The following is a 22992-nucleotide window of genomic DNA, read 5'->3' as shown; positions in this document are numbered from 1 at the left end:
TTAAAACACACCACCACGTGCAAACCACCAACGCCCTGAGACAGCTGTGCAGAGCCTTGGCTATGGCCTGGCCCTGGGTGGCATCTGGGCACTGTCACGGAGCAGAATATTATTCTCACCACTTCTGAGCCAAACACACCCTAGTACAGCACCAGAAACAGCTCCAAAGGATCTGCGAGTATTTAAATACCATTCAAGTGTTAGTGTTTAGCACCCAAACTCCCTTCCACTGCCAGACAATCAGGTTTCCTGTCTAAAGGGGGACTGCACTGCATCCTGTCCACTGTCCAAGGCAGGCAGGGCTGCTGCAGGGCAAGGAGAGGGTTTGGAGCACAGGCATGAACGTCACTATTTAAGAGCTTGGCCATGATTATCAAACACAAGCTGCCAGTGATCAGTGGCTGTTCTGCTCTGCAGCAGCAAATCCCTACTCCAAAGTGCTCAGGCACATCTGTGCTGGAGCCGTGTGGAATTTGCTGATGAAAGGACTTTGAGACTAAAAGTTAGTCTACTTTTTCCAACTTTCCAGCTCTTAAACAGAGATATTACTGCTTTCTACAAACCCTTGAAACATCAGGACATCTCTGCTTCAGAGGTGAGACGAGGACTTGGGCACAGCTCCGCAAATGTTGACTTACATAACTTCCCGTGCGAGAGCACGGAGCGTGGTGTGCAGTGGCTGTCTGAGGGATCCAGGTGCTGTGCCACTGGCAGGGGAGGGATCAGTAAGTGCTCAGCAATGCGGGGTAGGCTGCTCCTCTTTAATTGCAGGGACGCACAAAGCGTGAGTGGTTATTTGCTCGGTCAGCAAATGGTGATCCAGGGAGCAGAAATCCAGCCTGCCCCACACTCACAGCCTGAGCTCCCTGCTTTGGCCATCAGGACACAAAACCTGGGAAAACTACACCCACTTGAGCCCACATGCTTGACAGGGCCCCCAGATATTTGTGTTGACTCAAGAGTTATAATCCCATGGCTAAATATCAGCTGGCCCTCATCACTTCTCATTCACAGAGGACAGAAGAGAAACCATTCGTTTACTTTTGGCTTCCCTACAAAACAGTGCGTTCTCCCAGGCAGCAGCCACCCATTCCATCAGTGTTAGCTGAGCACTCGCAGCAGCGAGGTCCTGGTCCAGGACAGGGGTTGCTAAGCAATATGGAAATACAAACAATAAAGGAATAACAGCCACCTGCAAAAGACTACACACCGAGCTGTACCTCGCCGTGCAAGCCTGTGTTTCAAACTTCGTCTCATTCGGATTCGAATTTGCCAAAATCGAGTTTATAAAGGAGGAATGATTGTTGTACAGAATGTCTTGAGAGATGTAAACACTTCCTTTTCTATTACTGTGATTCACTTTGGGTTGTTCTCTGCTGTTAGGCATTTAAAGCATGCAGCTCTGTGGAACACAATGGCTGGTTTCCTCATTACAGCACGCACTGGAAACTGCTTAAATATATTTTTCTGTCAACACGTATTTGTGATTCCCATATATAAGGAGTGACTGCTACTCTGTGTACACGTGCCATCAGCATGACTGATGTCAGAACGGTGTTTGCACAACTCCACGTCGGCTGCTCCTAAGAAATCCTCTTCACAATGCCCAGCTATGCAAACAGCCCATACTAGGACATCTCACCAAAGAAACTTCCTCTCAAGGCCACCCCGCGCTGGCTGTATCCGCCCTGAGCTTGAGCAATAGGGCTGCTACTGTGCAGAGGGCAGATTCCTTCCCCGTGGGCTTGGTTTGTGACCCATTGGAAAGGTTCCCGTTGCCTCTAATAGCAGCTCAGAGCCGCTCTGCAGCACGTCCCACGCCGAGGGCTGGCCAGGGCTGGCCAGGGCCACAGAGAGCACGCACAGATCAGTGCCTGCAACAAGATCTCAGACTGGGACCTCAGGATTCAATTATGCCTTTGGAATAAGTGATCCACAGAGTTAAAAAAAACCAAAAGATGCACCCTCTTGATGCCTAGACTTTTGTTGCCCTCAGACCTGTGAACCAGCACAGGTATGTGATCCTGTGTATTCCCACAAACAAAGCTAATTTGGGGTTTTTCTGGTTGCAAGTGAAACAATGGGAAATTAGGGGAAAAAAGCCACTTTTGACAGCAGAAAACCTGCAAAACGATTCACTCTAAACCTTGGCATCCAGCTCAGCCACAGCAGCACTCAGACTCCTGTTCTGGCCATGTGAGAACCACAGTGACTCCCCTTTTGTGCACTTCCACAGCAAAACACTGAAGCAGTTTGACTTCTTTTGGCTCACAGAGAGAGGGTTTAGGTTTGCAGCCACTGTAGAGCAACTGCTGTCACACACAAACACAAAGCTATGGTTTGCTAAACTGCAGCAACTTAATTGCAAATTTGAACCTTTGTCATCAAAAGATTATCCTCTCCTAGCATGGGGCTACATGCTCTTCTCAACCTTTGTACACAGCTGGTATACTCTTACCCTGTACCCAAAACAAACAACAAAAGGTAATTTGCTCAGGTTATTTGATGGGTTTTTTTTTTTGCTGGGTTTTTTGGTGGTTTTTTTTTTTTTTTTTGAGGGATTTTTTGGTTGGTTTGGTTTTGCGGGGTTTTTTTTCTTTTTTCTCTTTTGTTTGTTTGTTTTTTTTACCTTAAGAAGCTTTCAGCTGGAGTTTCCTCCCTGGCTCAGAGGCAGGAGGGCGGCTGCAGAGGATGGGCAGGTAAAACCATGCAAATCCCAAAGTGGCAACTTCTGTGGGAACACGTATGGTGTTTGGGATGCCGGGGAAGTGAAGCAAGGCCAGGCGGTGCTGAGGCAGCAGAGGGAATTAGACTAATCCCAGCTCCAAGGGAGGTGCCAGGTTACACAGGCGGATGCGAAGCTTAGCGTTCGCTTTCTCAGGAATGCACTCCCTCGTAACTCGGTTACTGAGGAGATTTCACTCCACATTATTGCTTAAGCTCACAATCACTCCGTGCTTCGAGATTAATCTGCACAATAAACACAACAGCAGCAACTAGAATTGGGGGCATCAGGGAGCAACGTGAACATTCGGGGTGGTTTTTTTCAGAGATATTACGCATGCAGCTCAAGAGTTGGAAAGTTCAAAATTAATCTTGCCACAAGTCCTCAAGGCAAGCAAATACAGATGAGTGTGGCATTACATACCATCAGCTCACCTGAGCTATTCATGTATAATAAATATGTAAAGAAAAACAATGGTGAAGCTCAGCCTGATATTGCAACAGGACCAGGGGAAGTGCATGTACAGTACCCCAGAAATCAGATCCATCAAAATATCAAAAAAATGGCTAAAATATCCAAGCATCACTATTTGAAGCTACTCAAGAACCTTGAAAACGCAGTTCCCATTAAATTTATCTTCCAGATGGCTTTCCAGATCCCAGCCTCAAGTTTGCACTGACATTCCCTATTTTATAAAAGCCTTTGGATGGTTTTCTGATAAAGAGCATACAGTGTTATTTTATGACTTTTAGAACAGAGGACTTGGGATTGTGTCCTCAGTGCTCATTTCTGACTCAAGGTGTGATGCTGAACAAGTCACCAGCTCCCTATTTCTGAGAACTATCAGTCATTTAGTGGAAGGAAAATACTTGCTCTACTGGGACAATTTGAGGCTTCATTAAATGTTTACAAACAGTTTTAGAATGGGTAAAAATCTACAGAAAAGCAAAGCCAGTTCTCATTTGTGCACTGGTTAAGGACAGACTCTAGAGAGACAAACTAATGGCACCATACTGAGAGGTAATATCAGTATGATGCAGCAACAGAGAAATATCAGATGGGAAGTGGAGATCCCTCCAGATGACTTTCAGAAGTGGAATAATGGAGGTGAGATTAAGTTTGACAGCAAGTTCCTACAGTGATAGGAAGTCTGCTATACATTAACTCAAAGGAAGGATAACAACCTCAGCAGAGGCATTGATTGCAGCTGAATTATGAGCCTTCAGCATGACAAAGCCATGAAGATATTTCTAGAGAAAGGCAATTCTGGAAAGATAATGTCTCTGTAAAATGTACTGTTACCACCCAAGATAAAACCCAGCACAAAAGCATCACTGATGGAGAAAGATCAGGCAAGTGCAGGAGACACTGAGTAGGATTACAGCAGATGAATTGGTGAGTCTATCTCCAAGACAAATTTGAGAGACAGGTCAGCCTAGCAAAGGTAAAGTGGATATGATCTCTCATAAACTCTTCAGAGACAGGGGAAAAAAAGCTGCTCAAACTTGGCAGCAACTCAAGAACAAATAAATAGACTGCTGCTCATGAGTAAATTCAAGCTGGAAGCTGGGTAGGGAGAAACAAAATAATCAAGTCCTGGAGAACAATGTTCTCAACTTATCTGCCATTAGCATAGAAAAAGCAAAACTGGAACAGATGAACCTGTGGAACACTGGAACTTCAACAGCACAGGACCAGTAACTTCAATCCTGTGTTACAAGTCCACCAGCAGATTCAGACACTTCCAGGGCTACAGAATAGTGGAACAGATATTCTTGGAGAACTTTCCAAAATGAGCAAGAAGACCCTTACATCTTCTAAATTCTTCCCTTCCACAGCAGACTGTAATGTTTCCTTTAATTCACCCGAAATATCATCTTATTCCTCCAGTAGCCCAAGCCTTCAAATTAAACTGATCTGACACATTCATACAGTTTGATGTGACCAGCAGCAAGGCAGTTCAGGCTACATCTGGAATGATTATTTCACTATTTATTCCCTCTTTCAAGAAAAACCACATATATATCATGATGTATGAATTCCTGGCTTGATAAGGTGCTGTGCTCTTTTTGATACATCCTTCCTGGGTTTCACTGTGGATACACCCAGTATCCAGAATGCTCAAGACATCACCCACATTTTCTACCATCATCTTTAACAGAGAAAATTCATTTGCATCCTTCTACAGGCAAGATAATGCCAGATGAATTTAGGCAAAGAGAGTGTCACATTCCAGCCCTGGGAGTCAGCGAGGGATTAGCAACAACAGGACTTTCTGTCCTGTGCTCAGGCCCCACTAACCAGTGCCAAGGGATTCGTGGCTCTGCAAGGATGTAGGTCATGCCAGAGGGGACACAGGCAGTCCTGCAGGAGCCTGCAGGCAATTAAAAGCTGTGATGCAGCTGAGCATCACCACAGGCAGTGAAAAGGGACTTCCCCTGAGACTGGAAATCGCAGGCAGGAACGATCTATTCATCTTCCATGTCCCTGACAAGAAGGGATGACTTGGTTATAAAGCCTTTAAAATGCAATGAGTCACTTCTCAAAAGAGGTCACTGAAATTTTGCCATGAGTCACTTCTCAAAAGAGGTCACTGGTTACTGAAATTTTGCTGAAATATTTAATACAGAGAAAACCCTTGAATAACAAATATGAATTCCTTTAATCATACCATATCTGATTCTTCCAGTAATTCCATTTGGGGTACATGACAGTACAAATGGCAGATTCTCACATGCAGAGCAGAGGCAACACTGGCCAACAAACCATCCCTCTGCTAAAAAAAAGCTCCACTAAAGTTGGTTTCCCAGACCAGAAAAGAGTTTGTTATCTGTATAGTTCTTGCTCAAGGAAGAGAATGCCATACAGGTTCCCTGAGCAGTGGGCCAGAGGGGCTGCACACAAAGTGCCACCCACCCTGAATGCATTCAGCAAACTCTGCAGCCCGAGCAGCTGCTGCAGCTGAGCTGCCCTCGGGAGTGGAGCCAGTGGGACTCTCTGGATCTCACAACAGGACAGGTATTGATGAGAAGCAAATCTATCACACACAGAGGATGAAAATACAGCAACATCTTGCACCACAAAGGTGAAACCTCTCAGGTACAGGTTCTACCTGAGCTCCCGAACAGGAAATCGGGTTAGTCAGGTAAGCAAGGAGACCTCGAGAGCAACTTCTGCACCACCCATAACCCTGCAAAACATCACCAAGGCCTTGCCCAGAGTGTTTAATAATCCTGCAGCACTGGGGTAAGGGCATCAACTGGTTTCTGCCCTTGGTATTACAACACGCACTTAAAGTGCTCTGATCTAACTCCTCCCAGCATTAAGCCACTAGTTAGTTGAAACCGACCCAACCCCTCCCAAATCACGTGGGAAAGGGCCACCTTCCACCAGCCCCAGAGAAGGAGGAAGCACAGAGTAGGCAGAACTTTGCCAGTACTTTTTTTCTTGAGGTCACCAGATGAGGGTCATCATTTTAACTAGATCAGCTCAGCGATGATGTCCTGTCCATTCTTTGGAAGCTGGACAAACCAGCATGTGAGCTTTAAATTAGCAGAGATATTAATTTTAAATCAATAGGAACCACAAAAATATCAATAGGCATTTAGGAGTGAACCATTAATTACTTTCCAAAGGGTGCAGTACACAAATTTCCTGGTGTCTTTACAAATAGAAGTAAGTCAATAACATGATTTCATAACATTTATAAATGACTACGTTAATTAATAGGGAATCTTCAGAGAGACGATGAAGGAAACTTAGAAGAACCTTGTCTAGCACTATTCAAAATTCTCAAAGGAAGGAACTTCTTAGAAGAGATTAATTGTAAGTTTTTTTTTACTTTACCTTGATAGAATATGTTTACATATTTAAGCTGGTTTTGACCTTCAAAATTCTGGCAAAGAACAATTTTCATTAAACCATCTCACTGGAGGAACTTGGCAGTTCCTCATCTCACCTCTGAGGTTAGGAGGGGATATTGAGCATTTAGCAGGAATGGTCAAACAAAATGTGTCTAAGTCCTACCCAAAGCAGTCTTTAATTTATCATAGCAGACACAGCAAGGGCTGATGCACAGCAAGCTCTTCTGTCAGGTCTCATTCCTTCTTGGGACTTGGCTGGAGGCTCCAGAGTGAAGTTATTCCACAAAGTTGAAGTTTCTCCCTAAGGATACCCTACCCAGTTCTGAGAACGTGTCACAACATAATGGTGATAACTCTTCCCCATCCTTTGGCAATTCAAAGGCATCTTCAACCAAGGAAACCCTGCACCTATCCTGAAGACACCTTCCACAGGAGTAAAATGGCTCTGGCTTCCCTTTCTTCTAAGTTTTACTTCTTCAGTGTCCTATTTTCTGTGAAACTGTTCACCTGCTGCCCTTCACAGCCCTGTTGGGCCCTGTCACCCACCTGCCTGGCCCAGCTGTGAGTACAGGAACAAGCAGCTGGAAAGCAGGAAGAATGTGCTCTGTCTCCTCACTGGCACGTGAGTGGCACAGAATCAAAGAGGAAAGTGGAACAGAGATAAAAACTCATTTGAAGAACAACATTTCCAGGACAGAGCTATACTTAGAGTAAAAAGGAAAATATACTGGGACATCAATTGGTTAAGTATCAAATTATTCAGGTTTTTTTATAAGAAATTAAATTAAGGTTGACCCACAAAATGAAATTAGTATTGTATATCACATTCTAATACAAAGCAACATGTCCTAAACCACCAGATTGTATCACACTAACTAAACCAAACACTCCTACAGAAAGTATTTCCATAAAATACATAAAATGAGTTTGGGTAGGCATAAAGGAAAAGCATTTCAAAAATGAGTCAGTCATGACCTAGAAAATCTGTGGTGGAAGGAAAGTGAAGGCACTCAGTCTACTGAGGTGTTCATGAGCTGCAGAAATACTGGGGGAAGATATTAAGACAGGCAAATCAAGAACTAGGAATAAGATGTTAAGCCAGAAAGACTCACAGAGAAATAAGGCACAGCTTGAGCAGCAAGGGTGGCACTAAGCACCGGAATAAACCACTCAAGGAAAAGATGGATTTCACACTGATGGATTCTCAAGAATGCTTGATTTTCTCAACAGCATTGCTGTGGTCCAGCCAAGGTTTCTTTTCAAGGGAGCAGCTGAGTGAAGTTTTATGATGTGTTCTGCAGGGAGCCACACCAGCTCATGGAATGGCCCAGCAGCCACCACAGCCTGCACACCTTTAGGCACAGCTAAAAACATCCTTATCAAGAACCACATTTAGATCATAGAATTGGAAATTCTCTTTCTTCCCCAGTTCACCAGGTGGCTGTTTTCACACAGCAGCTGGGAAAGGAAGTAACAGAGGGCAGATTAAAGCCATAGATCAGAATAAATCTGTCAAGGTGCCCAATATTTTCCAGCACTCACCTGGGCACTGCCATTTGGTGTGAAACTTCCAGGCCACTGACCCTCTGCAAAAGCAGGGGAACCTCTGAGAAATGAATGTTTTTAAGAGATACTGCTGAAAGATTTACTTATTCCATGTTATCACTTAAAGACCTTCATGTGAGAATGGAATTTTCTTTGCTACAATCTATTGGCAGGGCAGGGCAAAAAACAAAAACAAAACCAAAAACAAAACAAAACAAAAACAAACAAACAAACAAACAAAAAACACAAGAAAATGCTGCTGTGTGAAGTCCCTGAATGGCAGTCTGCCTTACAGCGACAGCAGCACTACCAGATCTCCCAGGGAAATGCTCTAGTTCTGTGTCAGTCACCCCCAGGAATAACAAGCAGGTATTTCACTTCAGAGCCCTGCTGACAATTTGCAAGGCAGGAATCATGAAACGCTCTCGTCTTGTCCCTCTGAGGCAAGCACAGAGGACAGACTCCCATTTGCAGAAGGAACAGCACGGAAAAAGGAACACCAGGAAAACAGGCAGGGGGCTGGGCACCATCAGGAACATTATCAAGGTGTGCATTTACATGGCACAGACAGATTTACAGAATAATGGCACATCACACCTGTACACTTACAGCTGTGTATGTGCAATACATAGAGGCCCCTGGCTGCAGAAGAAAACACTGATTTTGCCGCTTCTTAAAGGTTAAATTCTGGGAGCTTTAAGAGTGATTGGATTTTTTTTAATTAATAAAACTTTTCACTGATTGAAACCTTAAATGCCAGTTGAACTGCCTGGGATTCTGCTGTTTGGCTACTGACTTCACCTCAATTGCACATACTAACTCTGTGGGAAAGGGGCAAAGGCCTGTGTGACCCTTTTACCAGCTCTTCTTTGCCTTCCTGCACCACCAGACCAAGGATACTCCTCCACATCAGGCTGGGTGAGTGAATCTGTAAGTTCAGGAAAGCCACAGAGTGGAAGATGCCCATATCCACCAGTGTGGCAATAAACAACCTTTCTTGGATGAGCTGCATTAGAGGACAATAGCTAAAGAGAAGCCAACCCTCAAGGGTGTTCTTCCCAATCCCAGCAAGGAGGGTGGCTCCGTGCATGGTCCTACAAAGGAGAGAAGATCCTACAACAGCACCTTCAGCCTTGTTTAACCCCAAAAGGCACACACTTGATTGTTTGTTCCTGTAAGGATCTACAGCAAAAAGAAGTTGGTCCTGAAAGATGAAAGTGTCCTTGCAAACGCAAAGAAACCAATGAGTGTCAAAGAATTTTAATACACAGTGCAGGAAAATAAAGCAAAATCCTACTTTACAGAGTTTTAGTTTTTCATAAGCTAAGACTCTTAAAGAAATGAAAACACAGAACATTAACTTGGAGGCAATGCTTTGACCCATCCACCTTCCATCCTACACATTTTGAGAATTATTCTCTAAAGGTACTTCCAGAAATCCTGCAGAGGACTCCGTAAGGAAAGGTAAAATCATAGTTCATCTGGCTCACAAAACCAGAATGTCCAAATGGACTATTTTCAAGTATCAGTGACTTAACACCCCAAATTAAACATGGAGAAAGACATCTCCCAGAACACCAACACTCAGTTAATTACAAGAAAAAAAATGAGAAACACATAAAAGTACATTTTTTTTAAAAACTAAACTACAATTCTGTAAGATTTAATTAAACATTTGGGCTGACATTAAAGATATATTTGAGTATAAAGGATATGAAGCTCCCATAAAAGTTTTTTCATCTGAGTCTCCTGCAGAAGGGGCTGGTACCAGTGTGATATGGCACTATCAAGGACTTTCCCTCTGCTGCTGTCCCAGGACATCACTCACATTCAGCAGGGTGAACACCGAAGGGTGTTCACAGCCCATTCCTCTGATGACCAGCCTATCCCATGAAACCTGCACCCATCTCCACTCCAAAAGCATGAAAGCTCAGGCCAGCTATGAAGGATACACAAGCACCAACACACATCATTTCTTATCTTCTATTTCGCAGAACTTTTAGCAATTGTTATATTACAATAAAAGCTATATCACCCCCAGCCTATGCCTCTCTTGGGTTGTTCAGGAAATTTTCTGTGACTCTTTAATTTCAAACCACCAAAGACCAAAATTCAGCATGACAGTAGGTAGCCTGATGCAATAAACATATATATTCATAAAGACTTCAGTTCCATTAAGGCTTTACTATCAATAAACAAGGAACATAAAGTTGATATTCTGCTAAATGTGGAGGAAACAATTTCTTTTGTAGGAAGAAGTTTTCTAGTCAGAAGGCAACACAGAAAAAAAATCCTTTAGGCTCAGCTTCTTCTTCCCCTCCCAGACTCACTTTCACCTTTGTTCTGATCCAGCCATAATGCAACTTCATCTGATGCTGTAAGTGAGGTATTTTCCTCTTCATGGTAAACAAATGATCTCATAACCACAGGACCATGATTTCACTGCACAACAAGAGGGTATCTGACGCACGGAATGAAAGTTTTCATTCAAACATAAACAGGAGAAATAATTGCAAAAGTAAAACAGATGAACAACCACATAAATTAATTCCTTCTTGAATCACTGCTCTTGTTGTCCAAGTCCAAATGATTCTCTTTTCCTATTTAGGAACCCTGAGGGGATGAAAAAATATCCAAGATGGTGAAATTAAAAATTAGCTATTGAGCATGAAACGTGCAATGATTGCACTTCATAACGCTTTTATTGCCTCGGTGTCGTATGAATCACTTCAGAGTTCCACACTGTTATGATGAAAAAAATGACACCAATAAAGTCTGAGCAATTGATGTTATGACTTCATCAATCCGAGACTAAAGGCACGCACAGAATGACAAATATTTTCAAGAGTATGGAGAAAGCTACCACCTCATTCTGAGCAGGCACAAGTTGTGTCTTTGTCTCCTTCAGAAGAGAATTCTCATGTCAGAAAGATGGAATATTGAAATAATCCTCAGAACAGCTCCATGTGACACAACCTTGCTTTCCCTTTCTGAAACCAGCCAGATTTGGTGTTCTCAAGAGCTACGAACACAGCTAATACACAGTGAAGCTACAGCTAATACACAACGTTCCCAATTCACACTGCTTCAAGATTGTATCATTTTAACAATGAACTGCACTTAGCTTTAATTTTTAAAAGTCTATAGATTTTAGAAGTATGAAGTAGAATTATCTTTACAATTTCACTAAATCCCAAAAAGTTCAATTTATTGCTACTTAAATCTTCCAAGAGGATAATAATCTCTGCTTAAGACAACAAAGCAGCCATCACAGTAATCTCTCAGATACAACATCAAAGGTAAGGTGCAAAGAAGTGGCCTCACACAGGGAGAATGCACCTGCTTTTGACAGGCAACAACAGCTAACTAATGCAACCTTGAATTCCTACTTAGAGTTCAACTTTGATGTAAGTATTTTACTGTTTTTTAAAAAACCCTCCCATCTCTATAAAGCACCAGTAAATCCAAACCTGTTCTGGAACAGCAGAAACTAACATTTTTTTTTCCCTCTCTAATAAATACTAGCTTTCTTTTTTTAATTGAGTGGCTAGATTTCCTGACTCAGGTATTAAAGTCCCTGGTAGGATTCTCTCCTTTAACACAATAGCTCATATCCCTTATAAAATCACTAATAGAAAATAAAGCCCTTTTTGTTAATTCTAATCTTGCTTCCTTGCAAGTGTGCCAGAGGCACTTTAATATGGATCAGATCATGAATATCACAAATTACTGCAGCAATGTGTGGCAACAGAAGATCAGATTATTCATATAACAACCATACCTCCTTCCTGCTTTGATTAAAAAAAAGAGTAAACTGTCACTTCCTCTTAAAGCCATGTCTTTCTGATCCTTACAAATCCAAGTTTACAGTATGAGGTAATGGCACAGCACAAACCTTAGAATGATGAATGAGGGGTATTACAGGGTGTAATAAAACCTACTTCATTTTCTGTCAAAACTCTCTCCTGTTTCTTGTGATGTACAGGTATGAAGTTACCCTAGAGCAGGAAAAAGTTAGTAGGGACTATTTTCCATAAAGTTTCCTATGGTAGATTCACAGCAGACGCAATATGAACAAAGCAAACTATGTACAGGCAGGCACAATTATGGAAAAATTAATGTACCAACAAGAACAGCCCTGGCCATAAACGCAGTGTAGGAAAATGAAATGAAACTCACAGTTAATTTATACATCAGTTTTGCAATGCAGAAAAGCACACACCATTAAAGTTCCTATTTTTCTTGGCTATTTCTGGAACACGGAACTGCAGCCTATTTCCCTACTTCAAACCGACACACTGGGAAACAATTGTACAACCTTGATGCTGGCTCATGGGGAGGGAAAGACAAGAGTAATGACCAAAAGCAAGTATAAAATGTTATTCACACACCCATTACCTCCTGCAGAGCCCCCAGCATGCTGCCATACAACTGCAGCGTGCAAAAATGGCTTATTATTAGCAAAAAACTTATTTCCAGTATCCAAAAATTTAGTTCAAGTTGTAATATAATGAAGAGGTGTTCTACCTTTAATATGTCCGATTCCTTTGACAAGACTCACAAAGCTTCCAGTGACACATTAACCACCACTTGCCCAGTCCAATGGACACATTTCTTAGCCCCCATTGACACTATGTTTCAAAGGGAACTGAACTTTTTTGTGCCACCCAAATACCCCTGTTGAACTAAAATGTAAATTAACCTGGGCTGATGAAATCCCCAGGAAAATCTTAATGAAGCCTTCCACGATACTGTGCCCAAGGAGAACATTTAAATTCTTCAGCAAAACGCAGTATTAACATCTGATGGGATGAGCATGTCAAGGAGAAGCCTTAGAAAGGTGATGCTGGTTTTCCAGAAGGAATTAACACCTCTGATTTTTGAGGCCAGGCTGGAGTCCTAACTCTAATTAAATTCTAAGCTGCTTTTTCCAGGTTTCATAAAATGCTGTCTCAAATAGGCTTATCTTCTAAGAAGTACAGCTTGATCTTCTCATTAAAGAATGTGTTACAATGGAAACACATTAGTACTAAAGCCATAAAAGACTGAGGAAATTATGGACATTTTCTCCAAAATACTGGGTTGCCTTAATATCAGTCAAAACCCTCCCCTGTATATTCACAACCCTGCTTGAAAAGGGGAAAATTGCTGTTTAAATGTTTTTTTCAGTGCTCTATTTGTTCTTTTTAATTAATAAAAGGATACATGCACTGACATTTTAAACACTAATTTGCTATTTAGCATCCCAAATTAGGAAACATAAACATTTATGCACTTCATTAAACACTACCTAAGAACACTTTTGATATTAGCAGGAGACAAGGGAGGCTGTTCAAAGAAACTTCAGGGCACACATAAGACACTGGAAAAACACACTCCTGCTCTTTCCACTCCTCACCACAAAAGCTCCGGCTCCTGAGAAATGAACCCTGGAAATCAGTGGGATCTGACACACCTGTTCAACCACCCCTAAGGGAAGGGGCAGGAATGCAGGTGCACCACTCTGAAAATTTGGTGCTCCTGTTTGGCAGCACAGCTTGAGGTTGGTGCAAGGCAACCCTGAAAGTGGACTTTAGAAAGCAAAAAGCAAACACTTAGTTACGAGTTAAGACATTAATTACATACAGGTGAAGTACAGGAAGAAACAGCCTGTTGTTTGTCTCTTCCAAGAGAGGCAGGACAATTCTAGCACTCCTCCTCTCCCCTCCTCTTTTTCTTCCACCCACCCAGCCCTTTAAAGAATTATGGAATCATTTAGGTTGGACAATACCTTTAAGATCATCAAGTCCAGACATTCACCCAGCGCTGCCAATCCTACCACTAAACCATGTCCCCAAGTGCCACATCTACACCTTTCACCATTTAAATACTTCCAGGCAAGGCAAATCCAACCCAGCAGCCTGCTCCTTTCCAAATTATCTACTTTTACAGGACACTGAAAAAGGCTTCACCTCAGGGTGAACCAGTGCTACAGGAAGGTGATAAGATATGGGAATTTTTTTAAAACTACAGGAAACAGAACTGTAGTGGTAGTAAAAAATAAACAAATCCTGACACTCAGGAACAGGCAGGCTGAAAGGCAGATAATCACATCTGTGAACACAGAATAAATGGAAGGTTAATCGAGATCACAAACCCTCAAAATTCATCAATCCAGACCTCAAGTTATCTCTAAGCCCTTCATGAAAAGAGAATATTTTGTTTCACTTACAGACAATAACATATAGTTCAGATGACAAATTATTTCTAAAAACTTTGCATCGCAAGTCTAACTTCAATGTAGAAAATTATTTTTATTTGTAATTAAAATTTGTGCTAAAAGTGTCCATTGTTAAATTATGGACCCAAACAAAATTGTACTAAATTTTCTACTGTACATACTCTTGCCATAGTGTGGCAATTTTTAAATTGTTTGAAAGTACAAATACACGAAAAAGGTAATATTTCAAGAACAATAGTATGGACACACTGAGGAACTTTATACCACAACCAGAAATCTGAAGTGTCTTGGTCCCTGAAAAAGAACTGGTTTTAGATTTATTTATTAAAATGAATTATCATGATTTTACAACTTACAGCTTTCTGTTCCTTGTTGTTTATTGTTTAGTTTTCGGTTTTTTAAACTGTGATGGTAATAGTGATCTACCTACAAGATAATTGAAAAAGAAACGTTCTTTGTGTATTTTTGATCAAATATATTGTTAGAGATCAAAACAAAGATTTATAAAAACAAACGATTGAAACTTCATTTCAGAAAAAAAACACTTTGTAAAATACAGTAAAATCCTTTTCAATAGCAAAGTGAATTTTGTACAGTTCTTCCTTCTAAGCAGATGTTTTACTGCAGCTGAGATCCACTAACTCCAGTAAAACTCAACGCAGGGCAAATGGGTCGGTGTCCGCAGAACCACAACCAACGTACAACCGCAGGTAACAAACTGCAACTCGCTGGAGAAACCTTGGAAACTTCAGTTTTCATTGTGAGTGAACTTACAATATATCTTACATTAGTTAAAAGCAGTTTACACCATGACAGAACCGCTCAAAAAATGAATCAGTTATAGGAAGAGAGCAACGCTTCAATTCAGCTTCTCCCATCAGCAAAAATGCCACACAAATCAAAAACCAACACTTAAGTAAAACACTAAGACTTTATTAAAAATCCAAAATTTATTGCAAATTGTACTTTGCAATTTCCCTCCTTTCTTCATTTTTACATGATTTATTGATATCCATGATTTTTTCACAGATGTACTTGTTGACTTTGGAGAGTCTCTGTGCAATTTCAGTTTCATCCACAGTTTCTTGTGCTATTCTATCATACAAACATTCTGGGGAGAAAAAAAAAAAGGAAAGAGTCATTAGGATATTTTTAGAAAACACAATAGCCCTGAGTTGGGCTGACTGCTCAAGAGACAGCAGTGAGTAAACATTGTGTATATTTGTTGCAAGACAAGAGAAGCTTTCCTTGATTCACTATCTTGTTAAAGTCAAGATTTGTCACCAAGCTTGAATCAGTGGCATGACCAACTTCCAGTTATGCTGTGACTACATTAACAGGCTTTCCATACAGAAACAAGGCTAAACCCAACCTTTTACAGTGCCAGCCTTGCCTGCCTGACTCCTGCATTTGCCTGAATCTCCACAACAGATTTAGACTCTTCCCAGGTGAAGTGTCCCACCAGAGCTGTATCCAGGGAGTCACTCCTTCACCCCTTCAGGGGGATATGGAAATGACAACGCTTAGGAAGAGAAGCAGTAACCAGCAGGAGAACACTAACTCATTTATTTCATTTTTTGTATCTCTTCCACATACATTGATGCCCATGTCTTTATCAGCTGCCCTGTCCCTGGGCTTATTTCACATCTACTGGTGGATTATCCAGGACAAGTGCCATCTCCTTACATGTTTGATCAATGCACTTTCTGAAATACACATTATCTGCAATACAAAAAGCAAGCAATAGCAATAACTGCAAAAGCAATGTGGGCAGTGAAAGTTGAGACAATTTTTCTTCCCGGATTTGGAAGTTTGGTGCCAGAAGCCTGCAGAAGTTACTGAAATCTGAAGTGGTGCAACACACACAAGTCCTTAGTGACAGGCAGGTTTGGGGTTTTTTGGTTTTCATAAGCAGACCAATTTATTTTGTTGTGTAGGCTTCCCAGACTGGTTAAACAAACTGTTCTGCTTTGCCTAGTGATCTATTCCATTAACTGTTTATTGCTTCATATACAGAAAGCCATAGAGATTATTGCTTAATTAATGTGCTTTACAACATTTCTAATGCACCATATTAAAAAGTTATGAAAATTAAGTACTATGCATGCTTTGTAGTTCATTTGGAAACCTCTGAGAAGTTTTATAAAAGGTTATTTTGCATTAACAAGGTTTATAACAGTGCACATCCATCATACTTTTTATCATTTCTTTATTACATACTACACAGTGGGGATTTTTAAGAAGCTATAGAGATATCAGACACATTAAGAGCTAATGTTGTCATTCAAAAATCTATTTTAAATAAGTTTGTCTGTGTCCACAGAATGATGAGAACATCTAAAGCAATGTGAATTTTATGTTGTAAGATGTACTGAATATAAAATAAATGAAATTAACCAGCATGCAGCCTGATAGCTGAAATGCTGATCATCCGTAAACTATGATTGGAAATATGACACCTAAGAAGAGGCACATCACTGGGAGCCTGAAGAAAGGCAGTCTGTTTGCAGGGCATAAGCTGGCCCTACAGGAGTGTCAGGAACACTCCCAGGCAGATACACCCAGTAAGGTGAACTCCCAGTGAAAGTCAGGCTGTGTTGTTCATTTAGCCACAAAGCCAAGCACAGAATCACTTGACAGAACTCATTCAAAAGCTGTAATTTTAAAAGTTGGTGTGAACCAGACAGATCATCGATCACAGTTTTTCCTCTCTATCTCTTCCATTTTTGTGAGGGGGTGCAGAAATAGTAGTTTAGTACTTGCATAAGGATACTGGCTTAGGGCTTCAAAGAGTAATTTGGAGGTTTTGCTCCCTTGTCTTTTGGCTTTACAGGAGCACAGAGACACCCCTTTGTACTGCTGAATACCAAAAATTCAAATAGACCTCAAAGGCTAACCAGGAACTTCACTACTTTTTGTGATGCCTGATCCAAATCAATGGCTATGGAGAACTCCCTCAAATCTCAACTATTTGTCCCCTTGCTGGTCATTTCTTTGTTTTGTTTTGCTTTCTTCTCCATGGTGGGGCAAGACCTGCTAACACTGACGCAAAGGACACGACAACATGGAAAATCATGGTTATGAGCTACCCAGTCCCACTGATACAGGCAGCCTGACACCTACAACACTGGCCATGCAGTTTAACTGGTTCAAGAGGAGACTGTACAGGCTGGAGTCTAACAAAAGGGAAATCAGAGACAAGGTGAAAGAAACACTAAAAAGAGGAACATGGAAAACCAGGGCATGTAACAGTAGAATTCAAATGAGGGTTGAGGCTTGAAGCAGAAGTATGACAGAAAACACAGAAAAACGAGGAAATAGGGAAGAGCTGAACTGCTGGTGAGTGTAAAGGTATGGAAGAGAAGAAAGGGAAGGGCCCCATCTGCCTCTCATCATGTACCTGTTGGAGCAGACTCCCAAATTCACTGTAGCCAAAACAAGGGGAGTTAGAAGAAAGCTGTCATTTAAATGGCTCAAGCAATATCGAGTAGCCCTGACAAAAGTAGAAGAGGAAATTCTCGAAGAAACAACCTTGCCAGCAGCACTGAGGAGCAAAAGCCTCCAGCAGGGAAACTGGAAACCACATTGCAATGGGCCAGTGGAAAATAACCCCCTTGTGCTGCGTGCTTGTAAACGCACACCAGGGCAACCAATTCTGCTTCCCATCTGGAGCTGCCAAGGGGAGCCACCGCCACAGAGTGGATTCCTTATGTGGCCAGTAGGTCACTGCTCAGCTACAGGTGTACGGATTGTACCTAAAGACCCCAGACAGAACTAGAAAATCAGCATGGAACAGCTTCCACTTCCACATATAATCTTGAAGCAGATTAGTGACAAAAAAAACCCACGTCCTTTACTCTGTTCTTACAAACTAAGAAAGATGACAGCACGGAGATAAGTTTCCAACTTCTCCCCACACAACACAGACGCAGACACACGCACACACTCAGAGAGGAACCGTATTTCTTACTCCAAAACATGGTACTTTCATGGCCAATTACACCACCTCTTAATGAGTTCACAGTTAAGAGCACATAGCAACTAATAACAGGAAATGCGGAATAATGAAGCTCTACCAAATGGGGAGGTTTCTTTCAGCCCTACTGCAATTTAGTACAGACACAAAACCTAAAAATCCAATTTCAGTATGTACTCCATGAGGAAACAACTCAGTTCTGACTTAAAAAGAAGCCTGAAATACCAAGAGAGACAGAAATGATGCAACACAGGCATGATGATACAAAGGGACTGAAATTCACCATTCAGTTTAAATAAAGAAGATTAAATAAATAAATTCCTCCCTCTCAAAGTACTACACACATGGACTCAGGCTTGCAGTTACTGAAAGTGTCATTGCAATTTTCCCTACCAGATGTGGTCAGCGATTTACACTTCCTGTCCAAATTCCAATTCAAGTGCAACAATTAATTTTTACTATTTCCATTTTCTTCACTTAAAAGGGTAGAACTAGTCTTTCTTGCCTTTGAAGGTATGTGTATTTTTATAGTCACAGCTATAATGGTTTCTGTGCCTCATGCCAGAGCTGGTTATGTTCTGGATAAAAGAATGTTGTAAAGCTACTCTCAGTCTTGTTTAAAGGAATATATGCACTTCAAAAAATCAGCATGATACAGATGAATTCTAGAACAACATGTTGTTCTCCAGGCTCAGAGTCCTGCCCTGCAAGTGGTCTAAAGTGATGATCTTTTCAAACCTTACTGAAGTCAATGTACAACTCTTCAGCTGTGGAGGCCTGCACTGTGCACAGCTATTGCAATGTGTTTTATTGTTCCTGGGTACGTATGCACTTCACAATGCAATAGCAATCTGAATTACAGTTTTTAATCAGTTAATTTTAAATGAGCTGAAAAGAAGCATCTTTCAACTCGGTGATTAATGGTTAAACTCCAAAGCAGGAAGCAAAAGTTTTCAAATAACCTACCTCTGACAATGCTTAATTTGTGAGGTGAGAGAGGTGGCTTGGGAACGGCATCTTTCTTTTTTTTGGTTGCAACTCCTGTGACACTTCTGTTCTTGAGAACATCTGTTCCCCAAATCATAACCGCTAGATTTTTTGTATACTTTGAATCTCCTTGTGTTACTTGCAGCTGGTGCCATTTCTCCTCATCTACCCAAATTCCACTGCCAAGATGGACCTAGAAGGTAGTAATAATAACAACTTATCTATGGTATGTTGCACACAACAGTATCCAAGTGCTGTAGGAACATTAATATTAGGAACTAAAATAACAGTAATTAGGGCTGAACAAATCCATTTTGCCTAACTCTGAAACTTTTCCAGCTTTGTGGGTCAGGGAGTTCAAGTCAACTTCAATATATAATATAGCTCCTTTTAGTAATCCCTACTTTTCCCCCCCATATAACCTCTCTCCTGAAAGACTGTGGTCAGGAACAGAGATCAAAGAAGGAAACAGTGAACACATCCAGTATTATATAATTATGCACAGCATATAAACCAAGCAGTTGCACCAGCCTAATTCAGGAGCAAGATGAAACACTTCCCTTCGGCTAAAACAGACTTTACCCAAAGCACATTCCAGAGGCAGTAGAGACAGAATTACTTCCTAAGTTGTATTCTGTACCTGTTGGCAAGACCCAGCCTGATTGTTTGAAGTAACTGGAAGGGGAGAAAGGATTTTAAGAACTCCAATTTCAATATAAGCCACAAGAGTTTGGAAGCTTTGTAAAGCTTCCAGTTCTAACACAAAGTGTGTCTATCATGTACGATCAATGTGAATGCACCACATGAATACTGTTTTGTGGTTAGGCAATGACCCATTGCAGCAACATCATAAACTTTGTATTATCGAAACAATGGGAAGTCGAGGTATTTCACTGAAGTGCTAAAGCAGGATATTATGGGTACTGGGAAATGCAGTGTGAAGCCACCGGAGAGTGTCCAAAAGGAAGATGCTCAAGTTTGGTGTTGCTTATTAGTCTTGCTCAGCACTGACTGTGCTTGATTGTCTCCCACAGGGCAACCCTGTGTCTCTACCCCAAGATTCCCAGTGCTCCAGTCTTAAGACAAATACCAGACAAGAATCTGAGCACCATCCTTAGGCTGCCACTACGTGTTTGAGCTGACAGCCCTGACGCTCAGGACACCTTCCAGCACCAGCACAGAGGTAATTCTACGAGTAAGCAGCACAAGTCTGACACAAGTGCAATGAGGACACACACGTTGGGCCTGCATGGAACCACAAATACTTTGTACCCTGTATGTCCATGCTGCAGTTCCTGGAGAACAGTGCAGACTCCTGAACTACCTCTGCAGGCAGCAAGCTTTGTTCACATGGTGATGGACTTCACTCGCTGGGACACACACTTGCTCTCATCATAACAAGCTAAGGTGTGACCTACACCTCCCAGCTGCTGATCAGAGCTCACTGCTCTTACATTCAGACAATCTGGACGAGTGCAACATACCAAGCAACTGGACTGCTACATAGCCAAAATCTAGCTTTGATGAGATGTGGTCCAATGGGGGTTCTTTCTGTAACATTAACACTTAGAACTAACTTTCGACCTTCTTATGATTAAAAAAATACCATCAACAAAATCCCACAGCAAAACTCCATCAGAAGACTGCTTGCCTTAACTGCTCTGCTGTTAGTTTTCTGCGGTTTTACGCATTTCATCTGGCTTTAAATAAACTGTGCCTGCTCATGGAAGTCCCATTAAATGCAATGAAAATTGGACAAAGCTACTGTAAAATTTTATATACCCAACATTTTACTGCTTGTATTCAACTGAATGCCATTTTTCCTTTAAATGGAAACCTGCTTTAATTATTAATGAGGACTATAACCTCAAGAAATTTTTTATTACAACAGCATCCTTCAAAAGCAACTAGATGTTTAAAAACTTAAATAGAGCAATATGACTGGTTTGACTACAAGCTATGTTATATTAAAAGAAGAAAACTCTATCTTCCTTAAAGCATAAAACCATGCAGCAAGCTGCCTCGCCTGCAGAATCTTTTACACTAAAGGGATTCTAAGAAGCTTTTCATAAGTCTGCATGGACAAAAATTAAACTAGTAATAACCACAACACAAATACTCTTTTTTTTTTTTCCTTTTTCTCTGTTGTTGAGCCTCTTCATAAATGATTTTTTAAAGGTACACTCTTTTTGGTGCTCTCTACATGTTTTGTAAGGCAACTTCAATGAGGAGTGAGCAGTCTGTGCTCAGAAAATAATCTCAGTACATTTTTTTAATTCAGTTATTTCTGGTTAGATCTTGGAAAAATTCTCTGGGAAAATATCTGAAAGTTACCTAGAAAATAAGTAAGATTAGAAATGTTGTGACATAGCAAATTTTGGGTGTCTGTATTACATTAGCTGTAGAGATTGTTGTATTTCATCAAAAATCCAATTCCTCTTTGCCAAAGATTATTTAGTCTCTAAAGCTACTACATTATTCATTAGCTTGAAGTTACTCAAAATAAAAGAAAAAGATACAGGAAGTATTTTTAATATTTATGCTTCAGACAGATCATCTCTTCTTTTAACATGCTTCATTTACTAAAAAAACAATTGCTGGTATGAAACACCTATGGCAACAGCAACTATGTGACAGACAGCCACAGCCACAGCAATCTTACATCTCCCTTTTTCTATTTCTAGCACTGTTACGGTGAGGAATTCAATCTGCCTGTGTCTCAGTTTACCTCTCTACAACAGGCCCGGTACTGCTTCCTATCAGTCCCAAAGCTCCGGGAAGTTTACTGTACTTCACACTCACAAGACATTCCCTTCTTGCTGGAAGAGCTGCCCCATGAGCCAGACTCTTGTCTTGATGAAATAATGGGAAATTTACTCCCAATTTCAGCAACTGCGGGATCAACCTTCAAGCACAAGGCAACAGAGACGGCAGCGAATCCAAAGCAACGCTCACCAGCGTGGCTGTGCTAACATCTGCAACAGATCTAAAACGTGTCTCAGAAGATGAACTCTTTTTTTTTCTTTCTTTCTTCTTCTTTCTTTTCTCTAAATGAATGCCATAGGCTCTTTTTCAGTGACTTGGTTTTCCCTCTGGAGGGAAGAGATTTATCTGCTCTGAAAGAATCCTACTAAGATCAAATCTGGTGCCACAAAGGGTAAGATTTGTAAAAAAAGTATTTCAACTACTCTAGTGGTGCATATCAATAAAGGAATACTGAAATAAAGCCATAAATAAGGAAAACTGAAGAAAACTACCCTCCAACACTCCAAATACATTATTAGTTCACATTTTTGGCATCTGAGCTGGCTGTAGACCCAGTAAACAGGCAAACCAAGAACCAAAATTACAGAAAGAAAATTACAGAGATACTAATATGTGTTAAGACAGAAAACTTCAGCAAAAGAAGTGCCAAGAAGCTGACAGATGAAAACAGGGTGCAGGAAAAGCTGCATAGAAATACTAAAGGATCTGCCCTATCCCATAGACCTTAAGTGGAAGAGAAGGAGATAAAGGAAACTCACACAGTAATACACTCTAAGTACTCATTGCACAGATTTACACAAAATAATCAAGCAAATGACATATATAAATATATTAGGCAAGAACAGCTATCTGAACCAAATACCTGTCAAACTGTTAAGATTCTACTATTTTTCACTACATTCTGTCCTCA

The 22992-nt window shown here is 41.0% G+C and overlaps 1 protein-coding gene across 4 annotated transcripts in view; it reads right to left on the bottom strand.

Moving 5' to 3' along the window:
• Positions 1-15270: 15270 nt before the first annotated feature.
• LOC128792411 (BEN domain-containing protein 5) overlaps positions 15271-22992 on the bottom strand; it is a 562082-nt gene continuing 554360 nt past the window's right edge. For all 4 annotated transcript variants that reach the window (XM_053950814.1, XM_053950811.1, XM_053950813.1 and 1 more), the window contains 2 exons: positions 19296-19509; positions 15271-15464 (listed from right to left, as the gene is read on the bottom strand). In XM_053950814.1, coding sequence (XP_053806789.1) covers positions 15304-15464; positions 19296-19509 — 375 coding nt within the window. In that variant the 3' untranslated portion in view covers positions 15271-15303. The remainder of the gene's footprint in view (positions 15465-19295; positions 19510-22992) is intronic.

Source organism: Vidua chalybeata, chromosome 9 (assembly GCF_026979565.1).
Source record: "Vidua chalybeata isolate OUT-0048 chromosome 9, bVidCha1 merged haplotype, whole genome shotgun sequence".
Classification (NCBI taxonomy): domain Eukaryota; kingdom Metazoa; phylum Chordata; class Aves; order Passeriformes; family Viduidae; genus Vidua; species Vidua chalybeata.
The sequence above is the reverse complement of the archived record's forward strand: the minus strand, read 5'-3'. Positions and strand labels throughout refer to the sequence as shown.